General features: G+C 52.0%; 9 protein-coding genes across 9 annotated transcripts; 4 read left to right on the top strand and 5 right to left on the bottom strand.

The window, feature by feature from the left end:
* Positions 1–1124: 1124 nt before the first annotated feature.
* Positions 1125–2363, top strand: BO66DRAFT_392796 (GFA family protein). Its single transcript, XM_025647605.1, has one exon. It carries the CDS (start codon positions 1205–1207, stop codon positions 2264–2266), a length of 1062 nt encoding a protein of 353 aa, XP_025502811.1. The 5' UTR covers positions 1125–1204; the 3' UTR covers positions 2267–2363.
* A 279-nt stretch (positions 2364–2642) lies between these two features.
* On the top strand, positions 2643–4813 carry BO66DRAFT_325862 (putative topoisomerase family protein TRF4; the record flags this gene model as incomplete). Its single annotated transcript, XM_025643880.1, has 3 exons — positions 2643–3412; positions 3469–4159; positions 4211–4813. The coding sequence occupies 3 exons, from the start codon at positions 2643–2645 to the stop codon at positions 4811–4813; spliced, it is 2064 nt and encodes a 687-aa protein (XP_025502810.1).
* A 793-nt stretch (positions 4814–5606) lies between these two features.
* Positions 5607–7116, bottom strand: BO66DRAFT_392795 (D-arabinose 1-dehydrogenase (NAD(P)(+)) ARA2). The gene has a single exon (XM_025647604.1). It carries the CDS (start codon positions 7010–7012, stop codon positions 5768–5770), a length of 1245 nt encoding a protein of 414 aa, XP_025502809.1. The 5' UTR covers positions 7013–7116; the 3' UTR covers positions 5607–5767.
* Positions 7117–7989: 873 nt separating this feature from the next.
* On the bottom strand, positions 7990–8488 carry BO66DRAFT_402555 (import motor complex subunit PAM16; the record flags this gene model as incomplete). The annotated part of the gene is made up of 2 exons (XM_025648821.1): positions 7990–8394; positions 8486–8488. 2 exons carry the CDS (start codon positions 8486–8488, stop codon positions 7990–7992), a joined length of 408 nt encoding a protein of 135 aa, XP_025502808.1.
* Positions 8489–8823: 335 nt separating this feature from the next.
* On the top strand, positions 8824–11378 carry BO66DRAFT_376617 (PEX28-32 family peroxisomal membrane protein). The gene is made up of 3 exons (XM_025645714.1): positions 8824–9096; positions 9196–10400; positions 10459–11378. The coding sequence occupies exons 1-3, from the start codon at positions 9084–9086 to the stop codon at positions 11092–11094; spliced, it is 1854 nt and encodes a 617-aa protein (XP_025502807.1). The 5' UTR covers positions 8824–9083; the 3' UTR covers positions 11095–11378.
* BO66DRAFT_118861 (Zn(II)2Cys6 transcription factor) lies at positions 11012–13580 on the bottom strand. Its single transcript, XM_025641891.1, has 4 exons — positions 13149–13580; positions 12932–13095; positions 12028–12862; positions 11012–11940 (listed from the first exon to the last, which is right to left on the bottom strand). Exons 1-4 carry the CDS (start codon positions 13325–13327, stop codon positions 11442–11444), a joined length of 1677 nt encoding a protein of 558 aa, XP_025502806.1. The 5' UTR covers positions 13328–13580; the 3' UTR covers positions 11012–11441.
* Positions 13496–14131, bottom strand: BO66DRAFT_118864 (uncharacterized protein). The gene is made up of 3 exons (XM_025641892.1): positions 13967–14131; positions 13838–13904; positions 13496–13782 (listed from the first exon to the last, which is right to left on the bottom strand). Exons 1-3 carry the CDS (start codon positions 14085–14087, stop codon positions 13665–13667), a joined length of 306 nt encoding a protein of 101 aa, XP_025502805.1. The 5' UTR covers positions 14088–14131; the 3' UTR covers positions 13496–13664.
* An 84-nt stretch (positions 14132–14215) lies between these two features.
* On the top strand, positions 14216–16959 carry BO66DRAFT_352135 (amine oxidase). Its single transcript, XM_025644768.1, has 4 exons — positions 14216–14821; positions 14883–15462; positions 15519–16427; positions 16506–16959. The coding sequence occupies exons 1-4, from the start codon at positions 14477–14479 to the stop codon at positions 16736–16738; spliced, it is 2067 nt and encodes a 688-aa protein (XP_025502804.1). The 5' UTR covers positions 14216–14476; the 3' UTR covers positions 16739–16959.
* On the bottom strand, positions 16924–19152 carry BO66DRAFT_392789 (putative cyclopropane-fatty-acyl-phospholipid synthase). The gene is made up of 4 exons (XM_025647603.1): positions 18982–19152; positions 18374–18860; positions 17556–18307; positions 16924–17501 (listed from the first exon to the last, which is right to left on the bottom strand). Exons 1-4 carry the CDS (start codon positions 19084–19086, stop codon positions 17292–17294), a joined length of 1554 nt encoding a protein of 517 aa, XP_025502803.1. The 5' UTR covers positions 19087–19152; the 3' UTR covers positions 16924–17291.
* Positions 19153–19655: the final 503 nt, after the last annotated feature.

Raw genomic sequence — 19655 nt, 5'->3', positions numbered from 1 at the left:
AATGATTAACGCGCGTAGCTGAGTTACCGGCTTTGGATTCCTCTATGTACTTGAAGACAGGTTAAGTCGTAGGTAGGGTCATTGTCCTCTGTTGTGATTTGATTTTGATCTTTGTATGGCCATAGATCTTATCGATCTAATATGTACATGGAGCTAGGAAAGGCCCTCCGAACCGTGGACCAGATCCATCTTGACTTGTTCACCGCAGAGCTCAACTCCGCACCTAGTTTATTTCTTGAGGAGGTTCAAAGATGTCAGCCTGCCAGATTCAGGTATATCATCATTTAACCTGAAAGGGATGCAGGTGAACATACCGGGCACTTGCACTGGCCGGCAGGGCACTGGCAAGAGGCGCCGCAGCTGCAACCGTGGTCGGAACCTGTCAAGGGACGAGCGATATTTAGCAAACGTGGCTGACAAGTCATCCATGATGACTAGCAGAGGCAAAGAAAAGAATAAAAAAGCCGCGATGTCCGAAGGCAGGCAGTGGAAAGTCATGCATGGGTCATGGATAATCATGAACCCCGCCATTGAATTTACCCCGCTGCGCATTAAGGCCCTCACACAAACACACACAACCATCAACGAACATGACGAAACAGAAAGCAAGAAAGCCAAACAGATAGGCTCACTTACCCATGATGATAAGAGTAGAAAGGTGTTAAAGAAAAAGGGTGAGATGAACAAGGAGTATCCCTGAATCTGATTGTTTGGAGAGGAGTAAGGAAGGAGAAAGTTGTTATTGTGGTCTGTGGCACGGGAGAAAAGATACTTAATGGCGGGGTCATTCAGCCCGGTATTTATACCTCGCCAGGCCATGACTACTTTACTACCTAAATAAACAGATCCTCAACAACGAATAGTAACTTTGCTGTACTGTACTATACTCACCGACCGTGGCCCTCTTCTCATCATCTTAGCGGGCCCCAGACATGAGCACATTTCTGCAGGTCAGGCTGATTTTGGTTAACTGAGAACCGGCGCTGCCCACCAACCACTAACTTACCACAGGCAGTGTATGTACAGTATTGAAACCAAGAAAAGTAGGTACTAGTATTAATTCTGCCTCGGGGGGCGCTCATAACGCTATTCTCTTTCATGTTGTTATCCTTCCTTTCCTGTCTCGACGGGTCTGTCTGACTGGGTGCAATAGGATTTGTATGCTCCAGATTGCAGCCAACGACGAAGCTAGGAATATCCAAGTATGATGCAGTGTGCCATCTCGTGTTTATGCGGGAGTCTTGCACAGGATGTCAGTCTGGAGCAGTCTACAGATCATTCAACCCTGAACCTCTGCCACTGCACCGCCTGTCGCACGACTACAGGCATGCTGTGCTCGGCATACCATCCCCTACAAGCAAGGCCACAGAACTTGGACGGCATGCACGAGTACCAGCAGTCCGAGGATATAGTTCGGTATTTCTGTAAAACCTGCGGCGCCCATGCCCTGGCGTATTCGAGGCCCTCGGAACGATATTTCGTGGCAGCCGGGTTGCTGGTGGACAATGCGAACTCGCCTCGGACTCGATCGGTGCGGCATTGGCGGGCTTCTGAAACGCGCGATGGTGGCCTGGTTTCTTTCCTCGAGGGGGAGCCTGCAACCATGGCCGCGACATGCTGGCTTCGTGCTTACTCCAATAGTGATAGTGATAGAAGCTGCTCGGAGGCGAAGGCGGATATCGAGCGCTCGCCGCAGGACTCCATGGAACTGCGAGGGCAGTGTCACTGCGCAGGTATCGAATTCTACGTTACTCGACCGGACGCTTCCTCCACGGAGGCAAGCTCTCCATGGTCGGATCTACTTGTTCCGTACTATGCCAATTCATCGGAAAACCCTGCCGATGTGAAGTGGTGGCTACGGAATGCGAACACCAGGTATCTAGCTGGGACCTGCGCCTGTCCGTCCTGTCGTCTAGCCAGCGGGTGTCCAATCCAACCATGGGCGTTCATCCCAAACGCCAATCTTCTCGATGCCCGCAAAGCACCGTTCGAATTCGGTGCAGGCACCATGCAGCGGTTTGAAAGTAGTCCGGGCGTTTATCGAGAGTTTTGCAGCCGCTGTGGAGCCTCGGTCTTCTGGCATAGCGATGAAAGACCCTTGTTGATGGATGTCAGCGTCGGATTGCTTCATGCAGATGAGGGGTCGCGAGCAAGCCAATGGCTAGAGTGGGCGACCTCGAGAGTTAGTTTTGCTGAGATGGCGTTGGACAAGACTTTGATCGACCGGCTACAAACAGGTCTTAGACAGTGCGGACCCGAAGATTAATAGCCAGTCTAATGGAGCGGGGGGTAAGCTGTAGGTGGTTGATAGCCAGGTTAAAGACTATAAATAACTAATGAGAAAGTAGTTGTAATCACTTGGTGAAAATCACTTGCCTCCTCTAGGTTGGAGCAGTTGCAGACGTTTGGTTCCCAATTTACTCCCATTATTCACTTACATGTCCGCTCACGTACCCACCTACCGCCTTCCTGAAATAGGCCGATACGATGCGCTCCCGTCCGCTTCCCAAAGAGACGGAAAAAAAAACCACAATGAAACCGACGGATCGAACACGGTAGAACACGCGCCATCTCTTTCCTTCATTCACTTCAAGGTCCAGTCGCGTTTCGTCCCTGAGTATTGGGCTTTTTCTTTCATCAACATGCCGCCGGCCTATGAGTTCCGGGGAAATGATCGACGGTCATCGTATCGCCCCAAGCAGGAATTCACCTTTCGTTATCCGCGTCCTGGTACCTCCGAGCGTCCGCTACTGAGAACCAGAAGAGAAGCTACACCAGAGCAGCTGCTAGCACAGGGAACGTCGGACAGTAAACCTGGCTTGAAGTTTGCTTCCATAGAAAACCTCAGCGACAGCGAAGAGGCGGATATGGACGTTTCCTCTGATGACGATGCGGATGCGACTCATCCACGCAAGAAACGCGCGATCGAGTCCAACAGTACCACGGATACCGCCCCTCCTGCGGCGCCCACTCCTAGGTGGTCCAACCCTGATCCTTATACTGCGCTGCCTCCGCCCGACGATAGTCAGTCAAAGCGAGTGGATGTAGTCAAATTAATCCGCAAGGCCCGGATTGCTGCGACCGCGACCCAGACCGCACAGAAGGATGCAGTAACTACCAACGAGGACTTCATCTCACTTGGTGGGCTGGGTGGTGATGAGGATGAAGACAGGAACCCCCCGGAGAACGCGCCTACCGGCCCGAAGCGTCAGCTTGACGGAAGAGATTCGGCGCTGGGCAGTCGAAAGAGAACATATGATGACGAGTTGAAGGGCATTTCGAAGAAGACCGGCAAGCCACTGAGTCGGTTCCATAATGATGGTTCGATTACTGATGAATGGAGGGTGCGCCCACTTCAATCGGGTGCGCCCTGGCTACATCATATGGCGCCTACCTTACACTTGGGTACCAGGTGGGTGCCGATCTTCAATCTAAGTAGGATATTGCCTTCCGCTGACTCTGCGACAGATTACACAACGAAATATTAAGCTTTTATCACTGGGTGAAGCCGGTGTCTTATGAGCAAATCGTGCGAGAAGACTTGGTATCTAGACTGCAGACTGCATTTCAGAGCAGGTACTACGGTGTGCAACTGCGTCCCTTTGGTTCCTTTGCGTCCGGCCTTTATCTTCCCACTGCGGATATAGATCTGGTCCTACTTTCAACGAACTTTATGCGCCATGGGATCAAGACTTTTGGCGAGCGGAAAGGTCAAATCTACGCGTTTGCTGCATTTCTGAAGAACCAGAACATAGCTGTTCCCAACTCAATTGAAACGATCGCTCATGCTCGTGTGCCCATCCTCAAATTCGTGGACAAGACTACGGGTCTCAGAGTTGATCTGTCCTTTGACAACGACAGTGGACTGGTTGCCAATGAAACCTTCAAGCAGTGGAAGGCCGAGTACCCCGCAATGCCCGTTCTTGTGTCCGTGATCAAGCAGTTCCTCCTTCTTCGAGGACTCAATGAAGTGCCTACTGGTGGATTGGGTGGATTCTCGATTACTTGTCTTGTTACAAGCTTGTTGCAACACATGCCTTATGGTCACTCGGCACCGAACCTAGGCAGCATGCTCATGGATTTCTTCGAATTCTACGGCAAGCATTTTGACTATGAAAACGTTGCCATCCGTTTCAACCCGCCTAGTTACTACAACAAGGTAAGTGCCTTTACAACTAGCTGAACAACAGAGCTGACGGTATGGCTCCAGAAGGTCTACGGCTCCCGAGATAACAACCCACGTCTCTCGATCGAAGATCCCAATAATGCCGATAATGACGTTTCTGGCGGCACACGAGAGATTGCTTTGATCTTCCGGTCTTTCGCTGAAGCTTACAGACGGCTCAAGGCGCGAATGATCACAACTGCCAGGTCAGAGGATCCCAAGGCCAGCATTTTGGAAACCATCATTGCGGCAAACTACGACGAATATACCGAGCAAAGGTGGCAGCTGCGCCAGATCTTCGACAATGATCCCCGCTTCGCTCATCTCCATCAGCCTCCCACACCCCCACCCCCACCTCAAGGCTCACCCCCGGCTAATACCGCCCCGCCACCACCCCCTCTGCCTCCCCATTCCCCTCCGCACGTGAAGGAGAAGGAGAAGGAAAAGGTTACTAAGCTGCAAAAGAAGCAACAAGCGGCGCGAGATCGTGCGGCACGTCTCAGGCGACTACGACCAGACCTTCCATCTGTTCCCAGTTCCATCACCAATGAGCAAGCAATGAGTCTTGGTGGGTATAAGACCCAGTCAGACATGGATCGGGATCTTATGCAACGCGAGAAAGAGTCCAACACACCTAGCGAAGACTAAACCCATAGCATGGTACAGTCGAGCGCATGTTGTCTGTACAATTCCTCATGATTCATCGGCAAGTGGATCGATGTCATATGCTTGGTGATGACGACGATGTATTCCTCATGGTGGCATTCTCCTGTTATCTATTCTACTTGCGTCTTTTTGAGCGTTAGATACCCCAGTTATGTAGACTTGGAAGGCGTTATGGGAGGAAGTGCTTGGGCTGGGCTGTTGTTGTCTCTCTGTGGTCCATGGGAGTAATAAGGCTGCGCCTGGGATCTCACAGCTTGGTTCGCGTTTCTCATTGATCGAAATTTCTGATGGGGAGATCTTGGAGTTTCGACAGGGCTAACATGTGTGCAGAATTACTGACGTACTTGCCTCAGCCGATTCGCAGTGGGAGATATCCTGTCTTTTCGCTCTGCAATGAGGTCCTTGTCACAGAGACCAGGGGCTCTCCTTACCGAAGCCGAAATTAGGGGCAAGACTTGTTCAGTGTCTGACTGGCAGGCAATACGCTACTAGCAGCAGCAGCAGCAATGAGTTAGAAGCAAATCGAAATGGTACAGCCGAGGAGACTCTTTGTGTCTCTGGTTCTTTCTACACACTCCTTTCCCACCTCTTTCTCATCAAGGAAGCGCTACATGCGAGTCCTTGGGGAGGATGCTGCGGGTTGAAGGAGATGTGGACCAGGGCTTGCAAAGGAATTTAGAAAGACCTGTCAAAGATTTGGTCACTTGAATATGCAAGTGGAAAGGCGGCAGATACACCATGAGTCATTTCAGATTATCGTTCGATATTCATGAAGGATACATGTAGGCAACCCACCCGAAGCCCCTGTCGGATGGGGAATGCGTGGCAGCCGGGCAGACCGATTAGTTTCCATCACAATCACTATCGTGAATCTGATGAGAAGACCAAATCGCTGTCTCGACAGGCGGCGTCGCAGAATGGTTTCCATCGCCCCGACTAATTAGCTTCCGCAGCAGCATCTTCAGCTTTCTCAAGAGATGCCAGGTGATCAGCAGGTAGAGTATTGACGAAGTCAGGTCCTGGGCTGGCCCACGTGTAGTCCACCCAGTCCGGGCCGAGGATAGCTTGGATCCGCTGCGCCAGAGATGCGATGCGGTGCCGAGGATCCTGGGACCAGTCCGACGGGGTCTGCTCCTGCTGCTGCTGCTGCTGCTGCTTGTCTTGACCATTCTCCAGTCCATCAAGAATACTTCGCCACACGCTAAGCGTCTCATCCAACTCATTCACATTGCTGACGCCCATCACGCTGACGCCCAGCCGCTCTCCAGTCCCATTGGAAGCCACAGAGACCAAACCAGAGTCAGCGGTAGGGGCCCGCGCAAGAGGCGGCCCCATCGCGCCAACCTGAGCCCCGTCGCGCAACCAGGCCTCCAACGCGAACCTAATGGCGATGACTTCCAGCTTCTCCGCCTCTTGGGTGTTCGCCCACGCGCCCGCTGCCAGGACGGCATTCCGCAACCCATCCGGGGCGGGGTGGAAATCCCCCATGCTCCCGATGGGGACGCCGTCCCTCCTCAACAGACCCATGCCCAGCGGCGACGCATTGGGCACCACGTCCACGCCGGCGGCCACCAGCCTCGGCAAGCCCTGACTGCGGAGCCGGGTGTTCTGCAGGGTGAAGTTGGCGTACGACTGCACGAGATCCAGGGGCTCGCCGGTCTCGCGCAGCACCAGCTCGGCGATCTCGCACAGCACGTGGACCGGGTAGCCCGAGATGCCGACGTAGCGGATGGTGCCCTCAGTGTCGCGGATGCGGCGCAGCTCGCGCACCGCCTCCAGCGCCTCGGCGCGCGACACGAACTCGACGTCGTGGCAGTACACCGCGTCGAGGTAGTCGGTGTGCAGCCGCCGCAGACTCCGGCGGATGCTGCGGCGGATCCACCGCGGCGAGTAGTCGAACGACGAGGAGGCGATCCGGCCCACCTTGGTGAGGATTTGGTAGCTGTGGCGCGGGAATGCGGCGCGGACGGCCTCGCTGGCCAGCGCCCGCCCAAGGAGCTCCTCGGCCGGGCCGTAGTATGGCGACGTGTCGAAGGCGCGCACGCCGTCGGTGAGAGCGCGGTGGACCAGCTCGGTGGTCGGGAGTGCGTACGGGTCGCGGTTATATTGGGAGTTGAATGTCGCCGTGCCCATGATCAGGGGCGGCAGATGCGTCGAGAGGGGTGTCGAAGGGCGACCCATTGTTTCTTCGTTCCTTTCGTTCCTTCGTGTCTGTCTTATCCTCTAATGGTAGAGATTGGCGAGAAAGTTGGAGGAAAGAAAAGGAAGTGCAGTAGCAAAACTCTGGGAATTTATATAGCCTGAAATAACCAAGTGAGGGGAAGATGGAAAAATACGTTGCGGAGATAAGAAGGCGCCGACGCGGGGACGGGAGGGAGGGGGCAGGCAAACATTTCCGACACAACCCCGGAGAATTGTCCCTGATCTCATGGGTCGTACATACTTAATACACCTCCTGGGGGTTACTGAGAGTAGGTAAATCGCACTAAAGACTACAGTAAAGCCGTGAAGTCGGTGTTTCTTGCAACGTTGCTGGACTGAGAGACAGGAACAAAGCATGGATCTTATTTATACATATGCACGTTGTGGATGGTCGAACTACAGCCACATAAGCCATCGCCTTTCAGCGCTTGAAGTACAGGAGGGGAGAATCAACAAAAGAGGAACAAAAAGCATACGAGGCGAGCAAGGCCCACTCTGACCCTGTCGGCTTGAAGTCCCACCTCTTCAAATAATGTACACAACAAATATCGTTTCGGACCCGATGCATCGAGAGGTAACAGTTGTCCGTCTGAAAGGTTTGGCTTCAGTAACAGCAGTACCCTTCTGTCACTCAAGTGCTGGGTCCGACACGGATAGGCGCGACACGCCATCGAAATCGAGGGAATCTAGAACAAGTCTTCCAATCCAAAAAAAACCTTGGATTCACCAAAAACGCCATGCTATGCTGCGAAGAAAAAACAGACACCTCGGAAGCGGAGGGAGGAGTCGAAATAGGTCGGCAAAGTCTCGAAAACCGTTCAGTTGAGGACGATTGGCATGATCAAGCCTTCTTTTACCGGCCTCGGAACCGATCGAACGCGTGGGCGGAGGGAACCGGGAGGAGAGAGGGCTGATTCGAGATGTGGAAGCTTCCCATTGTAGTAGCTTCAAGCTTTTCACCGATCCTTGTACACCTTGGGCTTCCATCCCTCCTGCAGTTCCTTCTCCTGGGCGGCATGGCGCTCCGCTTGTCGGACCTCCATCTCTAACCGCTCACGGGCACGAAGAATCTTGCTCTGGAGGTAAAAGCTTCCGCCCTTCTGAGGATCGTTCATGTCGAACAATTTCTTGAAGCGCTCCATCACCTGCTCCAGGTTGGCCTCACCACCCTGTGGGGGTTTGACATTGAGGATCTTGCAGGCTTCGTCGAGGGTCAACCCAGAAGCGGCCCCGCCGCCCACTTTCTTGCCTGTCTGGGCAGCGTACTTGGAGGAGGCCTGAGCTTGCTTGTAGGCCTCGGCGAAGGCGCGACCGAAGACGCGGGCGCCCGTAACGACAACTTGGGTGACGATGCGATGGGCCTAGAAGATAGCGAAGAGCGGGAAACGTCAGTCTGGAAACAGAATGATATCAGGAGAGCAAGGGGAAAATAAAACTTGGCCGACCACGTACCATGATGCGTAGTGGTAAGAGCCGATCTAGTGGGGAGGGGGAGGGGGGTTGAGGTGAGAATTCGTTGTCTGGTCTGGTTGAAGGGGAGGTTGAGCCAGGTTTGGATGGCAATGGAAACAGACAGAGAGGGAAAATTTCGGCGGTTGGTTTTAGTCCGAACCGGGGAAGTGCTGGAAGTGCTGGTGACGTCTGGTATGTTACAGTACAATACGGCTCATAGTTACAGTGATACATTACCCCGTACAATCGCTAATCGCTCGGTCAGAAGTCCCTGTCACATGTTCCCGACCAGACAACCAACATATGGACTACGACTTAGCAGCTTCAATTCGAACTTCTTCTTGTGTGCTTTCCCCCGCAATTTGAAGAATGATGGATCGGCTTTCCACTTACTGAATACTAATTCTACCTACCGCCCCTGCTGGAGCTTCTCGCCTGTCCCTTCTCTTCTCCTATTTCTTCTCCCCCACACCCGCCTCCTCCTTCCTCTTCCTCTTCTACTTCGCCGTACTTGCTCGTCCTTGCGACCTCCTCACTTTCTTCTCCGCTCACCGCCCGCAATGCCCTTGGCGAATGCATATGACGTCTCTGTTGTTGGATGGCAGCACTCGGTATGTAAGACATTCAACGCATCCTCAACGCTCCTCAAAGAGTCCTCGTTATATCCCTCTCGTGTCGGCCGTTCACCAAATACTGATATGCTGGGATAGAAGAACTTCCGTGGATAGATTCCATGGCCCCGTCATCTTCTTCTGCGCAGGACCATGCTGACTCTCAGCCTCCGACGGTCGCTGCTTTCTCTCCTACTACCATCTCCGGCTCATCATTAACCTCGAGACAACGCTCAAGTATAATTGTACACCGCAAGTCCCCTCTTTTAGTCGCCACTCCGCCTCAGATAACCCGCGCTTTGGCTTATTCGCACCCCTTTATTCTACCCTTAAATAAGCTCGTGGGTTTGCTCACATGGACAACCGGGGACGGATGGCAGAGTTTCTTACTTGTGGCCGTGTTTTGGACCTTGGTCCTCTATGGCGAGGTCATCATCTTGTGGGCAGGGCCACTCTTGCTGGTGGTCGGGCTCATTCTGGGCATGTACTGGAGACGATACTCGCCCTTGTCCTCTAGGGCTCACATTGCTGAGAAACAGAGCCATCAAAGAGCCATATCTGACAGCTCTCCTCATGGCAACGAGACCCTAGATGAGATTGTCGAAACTCTGAGGACATTCACAACTCGGTGCAACATACTGTTGGAACCCCTCGTGGAGCTGACCGAATTCTTATCAACGCAAAGGACGGCTACATCTGCCACCACCCGGCCAGCTCTTACTACTCTCTTCTTCCGGATCTTATTTGTGACGCCTCTCTGGATTGCTTTAACCCTCCCGCCATTGTATTTGATCACCACTCGTCGTGTAGTCATGATCTTTGGCACTATCATCATCACCTATCACTCCCGACCGGCAAGGGTTTGTCGAGTCATCTTATGGCGTTCATTGACCATCCGCAAAATCTGTTCCATGATTACTGGACTGTCTTTCTCGTCGGATGTGGAAAAGACATTATCGGCCGTGATGCAAAGTCACGGGCATGCGGTGAACATCGCCACGAGACGCCGCGGGGATTCCTCCGGCGTCCGATTCACATTCATCATCTATGAGAACCAGCGTCGCTGGCTGGGCATCGGGTGGACTTACTCTCTCTTCCCCTCCGAGCGTGCTGCCTGGACCGACGAGCATCTGAATCCGGTACCTGCAAAGGACGAATTTGAGCTGCCTGGCGTTCAGAGTGGGAATGCACAGTGGCGGTGGGTAGATGGCAGCGAGTGGCATATCGAAGGGGCCGATGACCAAAATGGACACTCCGATGCCAAGTCCTCTGACGGTGGGGGGTGGATCTACTACGACAACAAGGCAAGTTTGGTTCCTTGGACTCAATTCCAACACAGGCAGTCTAGCTAATATTCTGCAGTGGAATGAGGGTCGCCGTGGCCAGGACGGCTGGGACCGATACACCCGTCGTCGGAAATGGTGTCGCGACGCTGAACTCGTTGAAGTGCCTTCTGCAGCAGCCGAGGGCACATCTACAGCAGTGACATCCGGTCTGTCCCAAGCCTTGGAGGCAGAGAAACAGAAAAAGAAACCAATCGGCACCGTGGATGCGCATCCGGCGGATAGTAGCGGTGGATGCGATACCGATAGCCTGGCCCCTTCGACATCCTCCAAGTCACGGAGACGCCAATGGTTCGGGAGCACGAAGAGTGTAAGCGACATCAAGAACAGCAGCTTCTCCTCTGCTCCACCAACCTCCACCAACAACTCCTCCGTTGATCTTGGAAGAATAACGTCTGCCAATAGTACCAATCCACCACCATCCGGGAGAGCCCCTTCCAGGCCGATTAATATCTCTCACTCTCGAAAACTGTCCAATTATTCCGGCACCGCCAGTTACAGCAGCAGCCAGGGACCAGACGGTAGCCTCCGAGAAAAGGAAATCACTCGAGCGCAGGATCAGCTGGATCGATGGGCTGCCCGAGCGGCAGGAGGAACCGAACGGGCAGAGCGAGAATTGGGGCTAGGCGACGAGGTGAATATGGGATTGAGCTGATCTCAGTTTACAAATCCGTTGCGAAGCATCGTGCACAAACCTTTCAGATTGACCTTTGAGTGAAGCATCTTTCTTTTTATGACGCCCATAAGTTGAGTTTGGGCCTCTTGGGCGCTTCGACCATCTTTGTCCTGTACTTACGCCACGACGACATGAAGATACCCTTACAATTCTAGCCAAATATAACAATTGCGCTGGTGATTCAAACTTTGGCGCCGTCGCGCATCATCATTCTATCACCTGGCTAAGAGATAATCTTATATGCCTTGGACTCATAAAATTGTTCATTATGGGCATACCTCTCCGCCTCCGGAGGTCCATACCCTCTCCAAAATCGATCTCCCATATCAAGCCAGTATGAGATCCCACTGTAATTGATCCAGCAAGTCCAGCCAATGCACTCCTTCCATAGCCCATAGAGCTTGTAGCATCTCCTTCGCTCGTTTAACATTCCCAATCCCGAAGTTGACCTCAAGGCTACTCAAGCATGTCATGATAAGCTCTTTATCATCGGGTACCCTGATCTCGCAGCCCGCGATGAGCAAAGGAAATGTGAGCGCCGAATATTCGCAGTGGGCATCGAGGGGTGAGGCCGTTCGGATCCTGTCCAGAAGCATCTGCAGGGCATCCGACCTCGTCATAGTGATCAAAGCTGACCAAGGGCCTGCAGTGAAGGTGGTTTTCATACCCTTGCTCATCTTCTCCAGTATTGAATGGAGGTAGATGTATGCCGCATCGCGGAAACAATTTGCGACCATGCGGAGACGACAGAGGTTCATTTCTGTGATGCCCTCGGGAATGATGTACCTTATGTCCTGATGCGTCCAATCATGCAGTAGGGTATCACTGGGGTATGTATCAGCTATATATGCACGTCTGTGGGGTCGAAAGTATGACGGGTGGGGAGAGGCTATAGAGAAGTAGGCGGCTCACATTGCATGAATTTCGATTCCCAAAGCTACAGGGTCATGGCTCAGGGAAGGTAGATCAGCTATCCTCGCGCAGAGTTTGACAAGATCTTCCGCGTAGCCAATGTATATATCGAGCTTGGTGATCCTGACGTCCTCCATATCAAGCATGCTGGAGGTGATTTGCTTGCGATTGCTGATTTTAGCAACGTTATGAGCATAAATGTAGCTATTATTTTTTGTCAGTATGGCCTTTTTCTCCATGAGACTGACGACATACAAGCCCATCAAGAACTCCCGGGTATCATGATTCAAAGCCCCAAACCCTCCCCGTGCAATGACTAGCTTCTGAAGAGCATTCAGATGCGCTACCCACTGCTTAACGCTTCCACGGACAATCTCGTATTTGCAGAGTAAAGCCACCGCGAGAATAGCTTCATCAGGGAATCTTCCAGTGGGATATTCCGAGAGCACAGATTGCAGCCCATTCAGGGTTTGAATGTAATACATTGTGGCAGCAGTTTGGGCTTCTGAATGGGCAGCTATTCGATTCGCACAATGCGTCGCTGATACTGCGCATAACGCTTTCATAAGGAGCGAGGATGATAGGGCCCGAGGAATGATCAGAGACCGCAAAGGGTTGTCGGCGCTCTCAAGGTTTGCGAGTAACTTGGAGCCGAGCTCCATGTGGTATTGAAGATAGTGCGTTTCTGAGTGCGAAAGATGACTGAGGGGTTTGCAGGGTGTGAGTGTCATTATAGAGAGGTCACCATTCTCGGCAGTGGTATGTGCTGGCATTTGGTCAACCTCATCCATAGTGTCATCGACGTTCGATAAACACATATCGCTATCACTAGAATCTGAGAATGTGGTAGGGGTAGTTGGTTGGTAATGTAGCCATAAGGAGCTGGAGCATGGGGAGCTCGCACTTGCTCGTCCCAAGGAGGATGAGGAAATGGAAGACGATGTGCTAAGTCTCCTGCGCTTTGTTGGTTTTGTTTGACTGAAGACCTGTGCTGACGGGTTCAAGGGCTCTGCCCATATTGAGCCATATCCCTCACACCGTAGCCCTAATCTAGCACAGCTACGACATCTGATAAACGAGTTCAGTCAGTAACAAGGAAGGTAATCGACCACTAGACATACCCAGGCTTAGATTCGTCACATCTTTTCCGGCGACGTTTACATGTCAGACAGCCAGTGCGTGTCCATTTCCCGCCCTCTCTCCTGCATCTTCTCTTACTAACGACCTGAAATTGTGCCTCCAATGGGTTTGCAGCCGCGTGAGGTAGTGGTCGGTCTCCAGTCATAGTGTCGTCCCACATTATAAGGCTAGCATGGGCGAAAACCCGAGGACCGGTAGGAATGAAACGAAACGCTGAGCTTTGGCGGTGTACTGAGTAAATGAATGTTGTACAAGTTCTATGTCAGAACTGGTCCGATTGATTTAGCAGGGAGAGAATCCCCACAAGCACGTATCAAGTACTCATATGGACTCGCTCTTTGAGGCACAAGATCTAACCAATGCAGGTAGCATCGAGGCTAGTATCTTCAGATTCAGGTACTGATCGAAAGTGGCGAGGGGGTGGACAGTGAGCGAGAGTAGTGAGTTGAGTTAGTTATGGATTGATGACACGGCGGAGATGGATTTCCTTGATGGCACTAAACTGGAAAGGGTAAGTGATGCGCCCACGTTATCGCCTGGGCTTCCCCTCTTGGGATTGCCAAGGGAGACCCGTGACAACTGGGTGTACAGTACGGAGTACAGTACAGAAGGTACCTAGTACTGCGTAAGTACAGCGGAGTACAGCCTGCTCAGGAAGAATTGACGCTACTCATCACCAGACGAAGATAGTGGCGTCGGCTCTTTCGATTTCCCGTAGTAGTACGGAGTACTCCGTACTGTACCGTAGTCAGTAAGTAGACTGATAAGAGCGACAGATAAAGGAAAGAGTGGGACGAACATTTCTTATCGCCTCTGGAATTTTCTCGCACCCCTCGGGCTCCGAAGAGCATCATGCCAGGTACGAGAGACCATACCGTGTGACTAATGAAATTGCCGTGTATGATGATGATGATGCTCATCCTCGCAGTCTATGAGTAGCTGGAATAGCCGCGGTGGGGAGAGCGAAAGAGAAGTGAGAAGAGCGATTGAAGGATGATGTTTCATCGGCGAGATAAACACTTCCCCCCACTTCCCCCCACTACCCCCAGCCTACTTTCCGCTTTAGGCAAGTCCATCCAGACTCTCCCATGGTCAATAATCTTCAATCTCCTTAATGTGGAAGCTCTGGATCAACTCAACGCTACTACAGCTATTGCTGCTGCTGCTTGCGAAATGTGGAAAAAAGAACCTTTGCCTTTGGAACTACTTAAAGGCCCTTCAATATCTTCCTCCTCCTCCTCCTCCTCCTCCTCCCTCCCTCAATGGTCAAACCAGTACTTTTCTTCTGGTTCCTTAATACAACCCCAAGATGTCTCTCGCAACTGAACCCAGCCCTCGATTGAGTGCATCGAGTGGCCCTCATCCCTTCGATCCAGTCACTCCTCGAGAAATCAGACTAGCGGTTCGGGTTTTGGAAAATGCTTTCGCTGGTGTCAAGCTTCGCTACAATCGGATCGATATTCACGAACCCATCAAGCATGAGGTTGCCCCATACATTGAAGCCGAACGTCTAGGACAGCCGCTACCGCGCAAGCCCACCCGCCTCCTATACTCATACTTTCATCGCCTCGATACTCTTGAATGTTGCAAGGCGCTCATCAATGCTGACACCGCGTCAATTGTCTCAACTAAAGTGCTCCCTAAGACCGTTCAGGTATGCGCATCATCATCTACGATAATCTTTGTATTGAGCACTGACATTGATGTGCATACAGCCTCCCGTCGATATCGATGAACTTGCTGTGATTGAAGAAGTCTGCATGAAGCACCCGGCTGTGCAGGCAGAGATCGCGAAGCTTAACTTGCCCCCGGGAATGGCTGTGTGCAATGATCCATGGATGTACGGCACTGAGAACCAGACTGAGACACGTCGGATGTTCCAATGCTTCATGTACATGATGGAAGTCGACCACCCTCAAAATAACCACTACTCCCTGCCATGCAAATTCTCACCCGTCTTCGACGCCTTTACCCACGAATTGATCCGCATGGACTATCTACCAGGAGGCGATGATCATTCATTCACTGAGACGCAGGCTTGGAAGCCTGTCAAGGCTGTGCAATATGCTCACGATCTCCTTGATGAGCCTGTTCGCACGGATCTCAGACCTTACATTGTCCAGCAACCAGAAGGTCCCTCTTTCAACGTGGACGGCAACTTTGTTTACTGGCAAAAGTGGCGTTTCAGGGTCGGCTTCAACAACCGGGAGGGTATGGTTCTGTACAATGTCACATATGACAATCGCAGTGTTTTCTACCGTCTCTCGGTCTCGGAGATGACGGTGCCCTATGGAGGTGGGTTTTAACCCCAACGTACCTGTTCAAAATTATCGCTAATCTGATCCGCATAGACCCTCGCGCCCCTTATCATCGCAAGCAGGCCTTTGATGTTGGCGATGTTGGTTTCGGTCTCAACGCCAATCAGCTCTCGCTCGGCTGTGACTGCTTAGGCCACATCAAATACTTTGATGGCTACCGAGCCGACTCCAAGGGCAACCCAGTCCTGTTAAAGAACATTATCTGCATGCACGAACAGGACAATGGTATTCAACATAAGCACACCAACTACAGAACTAATGCGGCAACAGTTGTCCGCAATCGTCAGCTTGTTATGCAGATGATCTGCACTGTTGCTAACTATGAATACATCTTCGCCTACATATTCGATCAGGCGGCCAACGTCGAACTTGAAGTCCGTGCTACAGGCATTCTGTCTACGGTACCGTTTGATAACGAAGACGGCAAGACTGTTAGATGGGGTACAAATGTTGGCCCCGGTGTTATGGCTCCCTACCATCAACATATGTTCTCGTTCCGGATTGATCCCGCCCTCGACGGCTTCAAGAATACCGTCTTCTATGAGGACAGTGTCCCCTTACCCGAGGATGACCAGAACCCCTATTTTGTGGGATACACTACTCAGCAAACTGTCATCAGCAAGTCCAGCGCCGCAGATCTTGATATCAGCCGAAGCCGAGTTTTCAAAATTCGCAATGACAGCAGCATCAACCCTATCACTTACAAGCCCGTGGCATACAAGCTCCACGCCGCACCCAGCCAAATGCTTATCCAAAGCAAGAACTCGATCGGACATCAACGGGCTGAATTCGCTACACGGCCCATTTGGGTCACAAAGTACCGGGACGAGGAGCTTTACGCGGCAGGCGAATTCACGAACCAAAGCCACCGCGCAGACGGCGTAGAGACATGGGTCAAGAGAAACGATCCAACCGAGGATGAGGACGTGGTTCTCTGGCATAGTAAGTTCCCCCTCCCATGTGTATCGCATCACCTTGAGAAAGTAATGTACAATGGACTAACATGCCATCCTTCCGTAGCATTCGGACTGACCCACAATCCCCGCATTGAGGACTTCCCCGTCATGCCCATGGAACGTATCAGCGTCATGCTGCGTCCCGACGGCTTCTTCACCAAGAACCCCGCCGTCGATGTGCCGCAGTCATCTCAGGCCTTCAACAAGTCAACTCTTCACCCGGAAGCAGCGGCCGCGGCGTCTTGCTGCTCGGGTGCGGGAGGCAGCAAGGCGAAGCTGTATAAACGACTAGACTGAGAAACGCCCGCGAGCATGGAGGATGGCCCTTTTGATCTAGACTTTCGCCTTCATTGGCGAAAGCATTGTATGATTCATGACTACACATACCGCCATCTGGCGTTTCGAGCAATGTAAATAAGAATTTCGTTTCCCACATGTTACAACTAGGCCTTCGACGCTTACAGATTTGAAGAAGTCAATATCCGTCTTACAACCACAGTCGCATTCAATTGTGTCTCATTAATACATGCTGTTCTGATTTGAATCACACAGACTCTGTCTGAGCCAGACTGGTTATATAAATCAGAATCATTGTACGTAACTAAGTTCGTCATTTCTGTGAACCCCGCCCACACATTCGTGTCCCATAAACAGACCCCTTATCAGTCTCCAAACCATTTTCATTTCTGCACCTCATTATTCCTTAGGTCTCCACCTTGAAGAAAATTCATGCGACCATATCCATTTTCGCCAGGTCATTCAAACTCTGCGTCTTCAACAACCAGGAAACAGGAAATTTGTCAAGTCCAGGCACCAGAAGGGCCTACAGCATAAGTGTTGGAGTACCCCTTCAAGCCTTCTTAGGCACGTGAGCGCTGGGGACAACACCGTGGCCAACCTTGTCGATAGCGGACTGGCGGGCGCCGGTGAGACCGAACTGACGATTAATGCCCTCGACACGGTGAGTGGAGTTGATGTTTTTGACAAGAGTAAGCTGCCAGCAGGTAGCTCCACCCTGGCGAGAGGTGATGGTAGAGTAGGCCAAGAAGTACTCCCAGATCTTCAAACGCTGGTCAGTCATGTGCGGTGGTGATCATTGAGGAGAGTCACGAACCTTGAACCATCTCTTTCCGTACTTGGCCTCGACCTTGTCACGGTTACCCATCCAGTTCCGGTACCAGCGCCAAAGGGTGGCAGAGTAGTGGACGCCAATGGTATCGACAGCCTTGATCTCAAATCCGGCGGCCTCCAGTCGATCAACGACAAAACCAAGGGGGGTGCTAGCGTCGGCTCCGGGGAAGATGTACTTATTCATGAAAAGACCCCAGATCAGGTCCTCATACTGCCAGGACTTACGCAGACCAGCAATCTGAAGGAAGAAGACACCGTCATCATCCAACATTTCGTAGACCTGAGACAAGAAAGTAGTGAAGTGACGAACGCCGACATGCTCAGCCATTTCCAAGCAGGTGATCTTCTTGTAACCTCCGTCCACCCGGGGGGCGTCACGGTAATCGAGGCATAGGATACGGCTCTGAGATTCCTCAACACCAGCATTGCGAAGACCTTTGTTACCCCAAGCAGTCTGGTTACGACCGAGGGTGATACCAGTGACCTGAGCGCCATAGTGAACCGAAGCATATTTGGCCAGAGTACCCCAACCGCAACCGAGGTCGAGGACGGTGTCACCGGGTTGAATGCCAATCTTTTCACACACCACAGCCAGCTTGTTGTCCTGAAGCTCCTCAAGAGTCTCCTCACGGTTGATATCGCTGATGATTCCAGAGGTGTAAATCATGCGAGGACCCAGGAACCAAGCATAGAAGTCATCGCCACGATCGTAGTGGTCACGAACCTGTTCCTCATCTGATTGACGCATCTACAGTCAGCAACCTAGTTTCCCCGAAAATCAAATGACACCTGGTCACTTACCCTGGGAACGAGTGTGCATGATCATCTCAGGAATGAAACCGAAGAGGAAATGCTTGAAGAGACCCATGGTGAAACGGAAATTGGCCCAGTCGTGACGGAACTCGAGGGCTTCCAGGGCGTCACACTTGAATTCCACCTCACCGTTGAAGTACTTTTCATAGAAAACCTCCATGGGAATCTTGCTCTTGCCACGATAGGCAGCGCGATCATGCTCGCTGTGGAAGCTGAGGTAGTACTCGACGGGGCGACCGGCATACTTGGCCTTTTCGTTCTTGCGGGGAGAGATGGAAGAAGCTACAGACCAAAAGGCCATGAGAATGGGGATAGTGGTGAAGATAGCAAAGAAGATGGTGGTGTAGAAACCACCGCCAACTTGGCGAGCGAAGTACCATGGGATCAGCAACAATAGGGCGAACAACAGAGTGTTGGAGAAGCTATCGCTGCCGGGGGAATCGGCCGGTACAGGGGCATTTTTAATGGCCGGGTACTAGGAAACAGGGAAACCATTGACAGTCAGTGTTTGATTTCCACGGCTCTGAGGTCTCATTGGAATGAGAAGAACAAGGATTGCCAGAGGATAAAAGAAGGGAGACAGCAAAGCGACTCACGGAGGTCGTCCGCACACCACAGTCATCAGCGGGAGTGATGCACGAGGCGGGAGGAGTTTCGATGTACTCGAAGTCCTCAAGGGACTCGGGATGTACAACCGTCATGACGGAGGAGGCGAATTGACAGGATGAGGGGGAATTGAGAGAGAAAGGAGGGAGGGAGGGAGGGAGGGGGGGGAAGGGAAAGAAAAGAGGTGGAAAGAGGAAGAGGACGAAAGGGAAGGATGGGAAAAGAGGGAGGGAGAGCGGCGAGTGTCTGGACGGCAGCGAGTGGATGTGGTGGATGTGGATGGATTGCTAGATTGGGGAGGAGCAGCATCGGATCCCTTTCATTCCAATTTATCACTCGACTCCATATGGTACAGATTGTGTAGGTGCGTCTCTACTTTACACGTCAAAACAATTCCTAAATTGGTCTTTCACCAATTGGTAGCCATAAGCTATGCTTAAAGATGGCTCTGCTTGGTAGTTACCAATTGTTGAACAACAATAGTCAGATGTATGGATAGAAGCTCCAGGTACTCCGTACAACATGTACAGTGCCTAAGTTACGCCAAAGATAGCTTGACTTCATTTGGGTCTAGTGCTTCGTCAGTTGTTCTAGGGCTGTTCGCAAGGGTGAAAGAGAATGAGAAAGAGAGAGAGAAGCGGTGAGAAGAGGCTGGTGGTCTTCT

This window comes from Aspergillus aculeatinus (genome assembly GCF_003184765.1).
Source record: "Aspergillus aculeatinus CBS 121060 unplaced genomic scaffold BO66scaffold_31, whole genome shotgun sequence".
NCBI lineage: Eukaryota > Fungi > Ascomycota > Eurotiomycetes > Eurotiales > Aspergillaceae > Aspergillus > Aspergillus aculeatinus.
This window is presented reverse-complemented; position numbering and strand designations above follow the sequence as displayed.

What these genes read in the sequence shown, in the direction of transcription:
- BO66DRAFT_392796 (XM_025647605.1), top strand. Translation starts at nt 1,205, where the DNA reads ATGATGCAGTGTGCCATCTCGTGTTTATGCGGGAGTCTTGCACAGGAT.
- BO66DRAFT_392795 (XM_025647604.1), bottom strand. Translation starts at nt 7,012, where the DNA reads ATGGGTCGCCCTTCGACACCCCTCTCGACGCATCTGCCGCCCCTGATC.
- BO66DRAFT_376617 (XM_025645714.1), top strand. An exon ending in GGATCTACTACGACAACAAG is followed by an intron (nt 10,401 to 10,458) that starts GCAAGTTTGGTT and finishes AATATTCTGCAG; the next exon opens with TGGAATGAGGGTCGCCGTGG.
- BO66DRAFT_118861 (XM_025641891.1), bottom strand. Translation starts at nt 13,327, where the DNA reads ATGTGGGACGACACTATGACTGGAGACCGACCACTACCTCACGCGGCT. An exon ending in ATCCTCCTTGGGACGAGCAA is followed by an intron (nt 12,863 to 12,931) that starts GTGCGAGCTCCC and finishes CCACATTCTCAG; the next exon opens with ATTCTAGTGATAGCGATATG. An exon ending in GGAATCGAAATTCATGCAAT is followed by an intron (nt 11,941 to 12,027) that starts GTGAGCCGCCTA and finishes TACATACCCCAG; the next exon opens with TGATACCCTACTGCATGATT.
- BO66DRAFT_118864 (XM_025641892.1), bottom strand. Translation starts at nt 14,087, where the DNA reads ATGAGCATCATCATCATCATACACGGCAATTTCATTAGTCACACGGTA. An exon ending in TTCCAGAGGCGATAAGAAAT is followed by an intron (nt 13,905 to 13,966) that starts GTTCGTCCCACT and finishes ACTACGGTACAG; the next exon opens with TACGGAGTACTCCGTACTAC. An exon ending in CTATCTTCGTCTGGTGATGA is followed by an intron (nt 13,783 to 13,837) that starts GTAGCGTCAATT and finishes ACGCAGTACTAG; the next exon opens with GTACCTTCTGTACTGTACTC.
- BO66DRAFT_352135 (XM_025644768.1), top strand. Translation starts at nt 14,477, where the DNA reads ATGTCTCTCGCAACTGAACCCAGCCCTCGATTGAGTGCATCGAGTGGC. An exon ending in GATGACGGTGCCCTATGGAG is followed by an intron (nt 15,463 to 15,518) that starts GTGGGTTTTAAC and finishes TGATCCGCATAG; the next exon opens with ACCCTCGCGCCCCTTATCAT. An exon ending in GGACGTGGTTCTCTGGCATA is followed by an intron (nt 16,428 to 16,505) that starts GTAAGTTCCCCC and finishes ATCCTTCCGTAG; the next exon opens with CATTCGGACTGACCCACAAT.
- BO66DRAFT_392789 (XM_025647603.1), bottom strand. Translation starts at nt 19,086, where the DNA reads ATGACGGTTGTACATCCCGAGTCCCTTGAGGACTTCGAGTACATCGAA. An exon ending in GTGGTGTGCGGACGACCTCC is followed by an intron (nt 18,861 to 18,981) that starts GTGAGTCGCTTT and finishes CCTGTTTCCTAG; the next exon opens with TACCCGGCCATTAAAAATGC. An exon ending in ACGGAAAGAGATGGTTCAAG is followed by an intron (nt 17,502 to 17,555) that starts GTTCGTGACTCT and finishes CAGCGTTTGAAG; the next exon opens with ATCTGGGAGTACTTCTTGGC.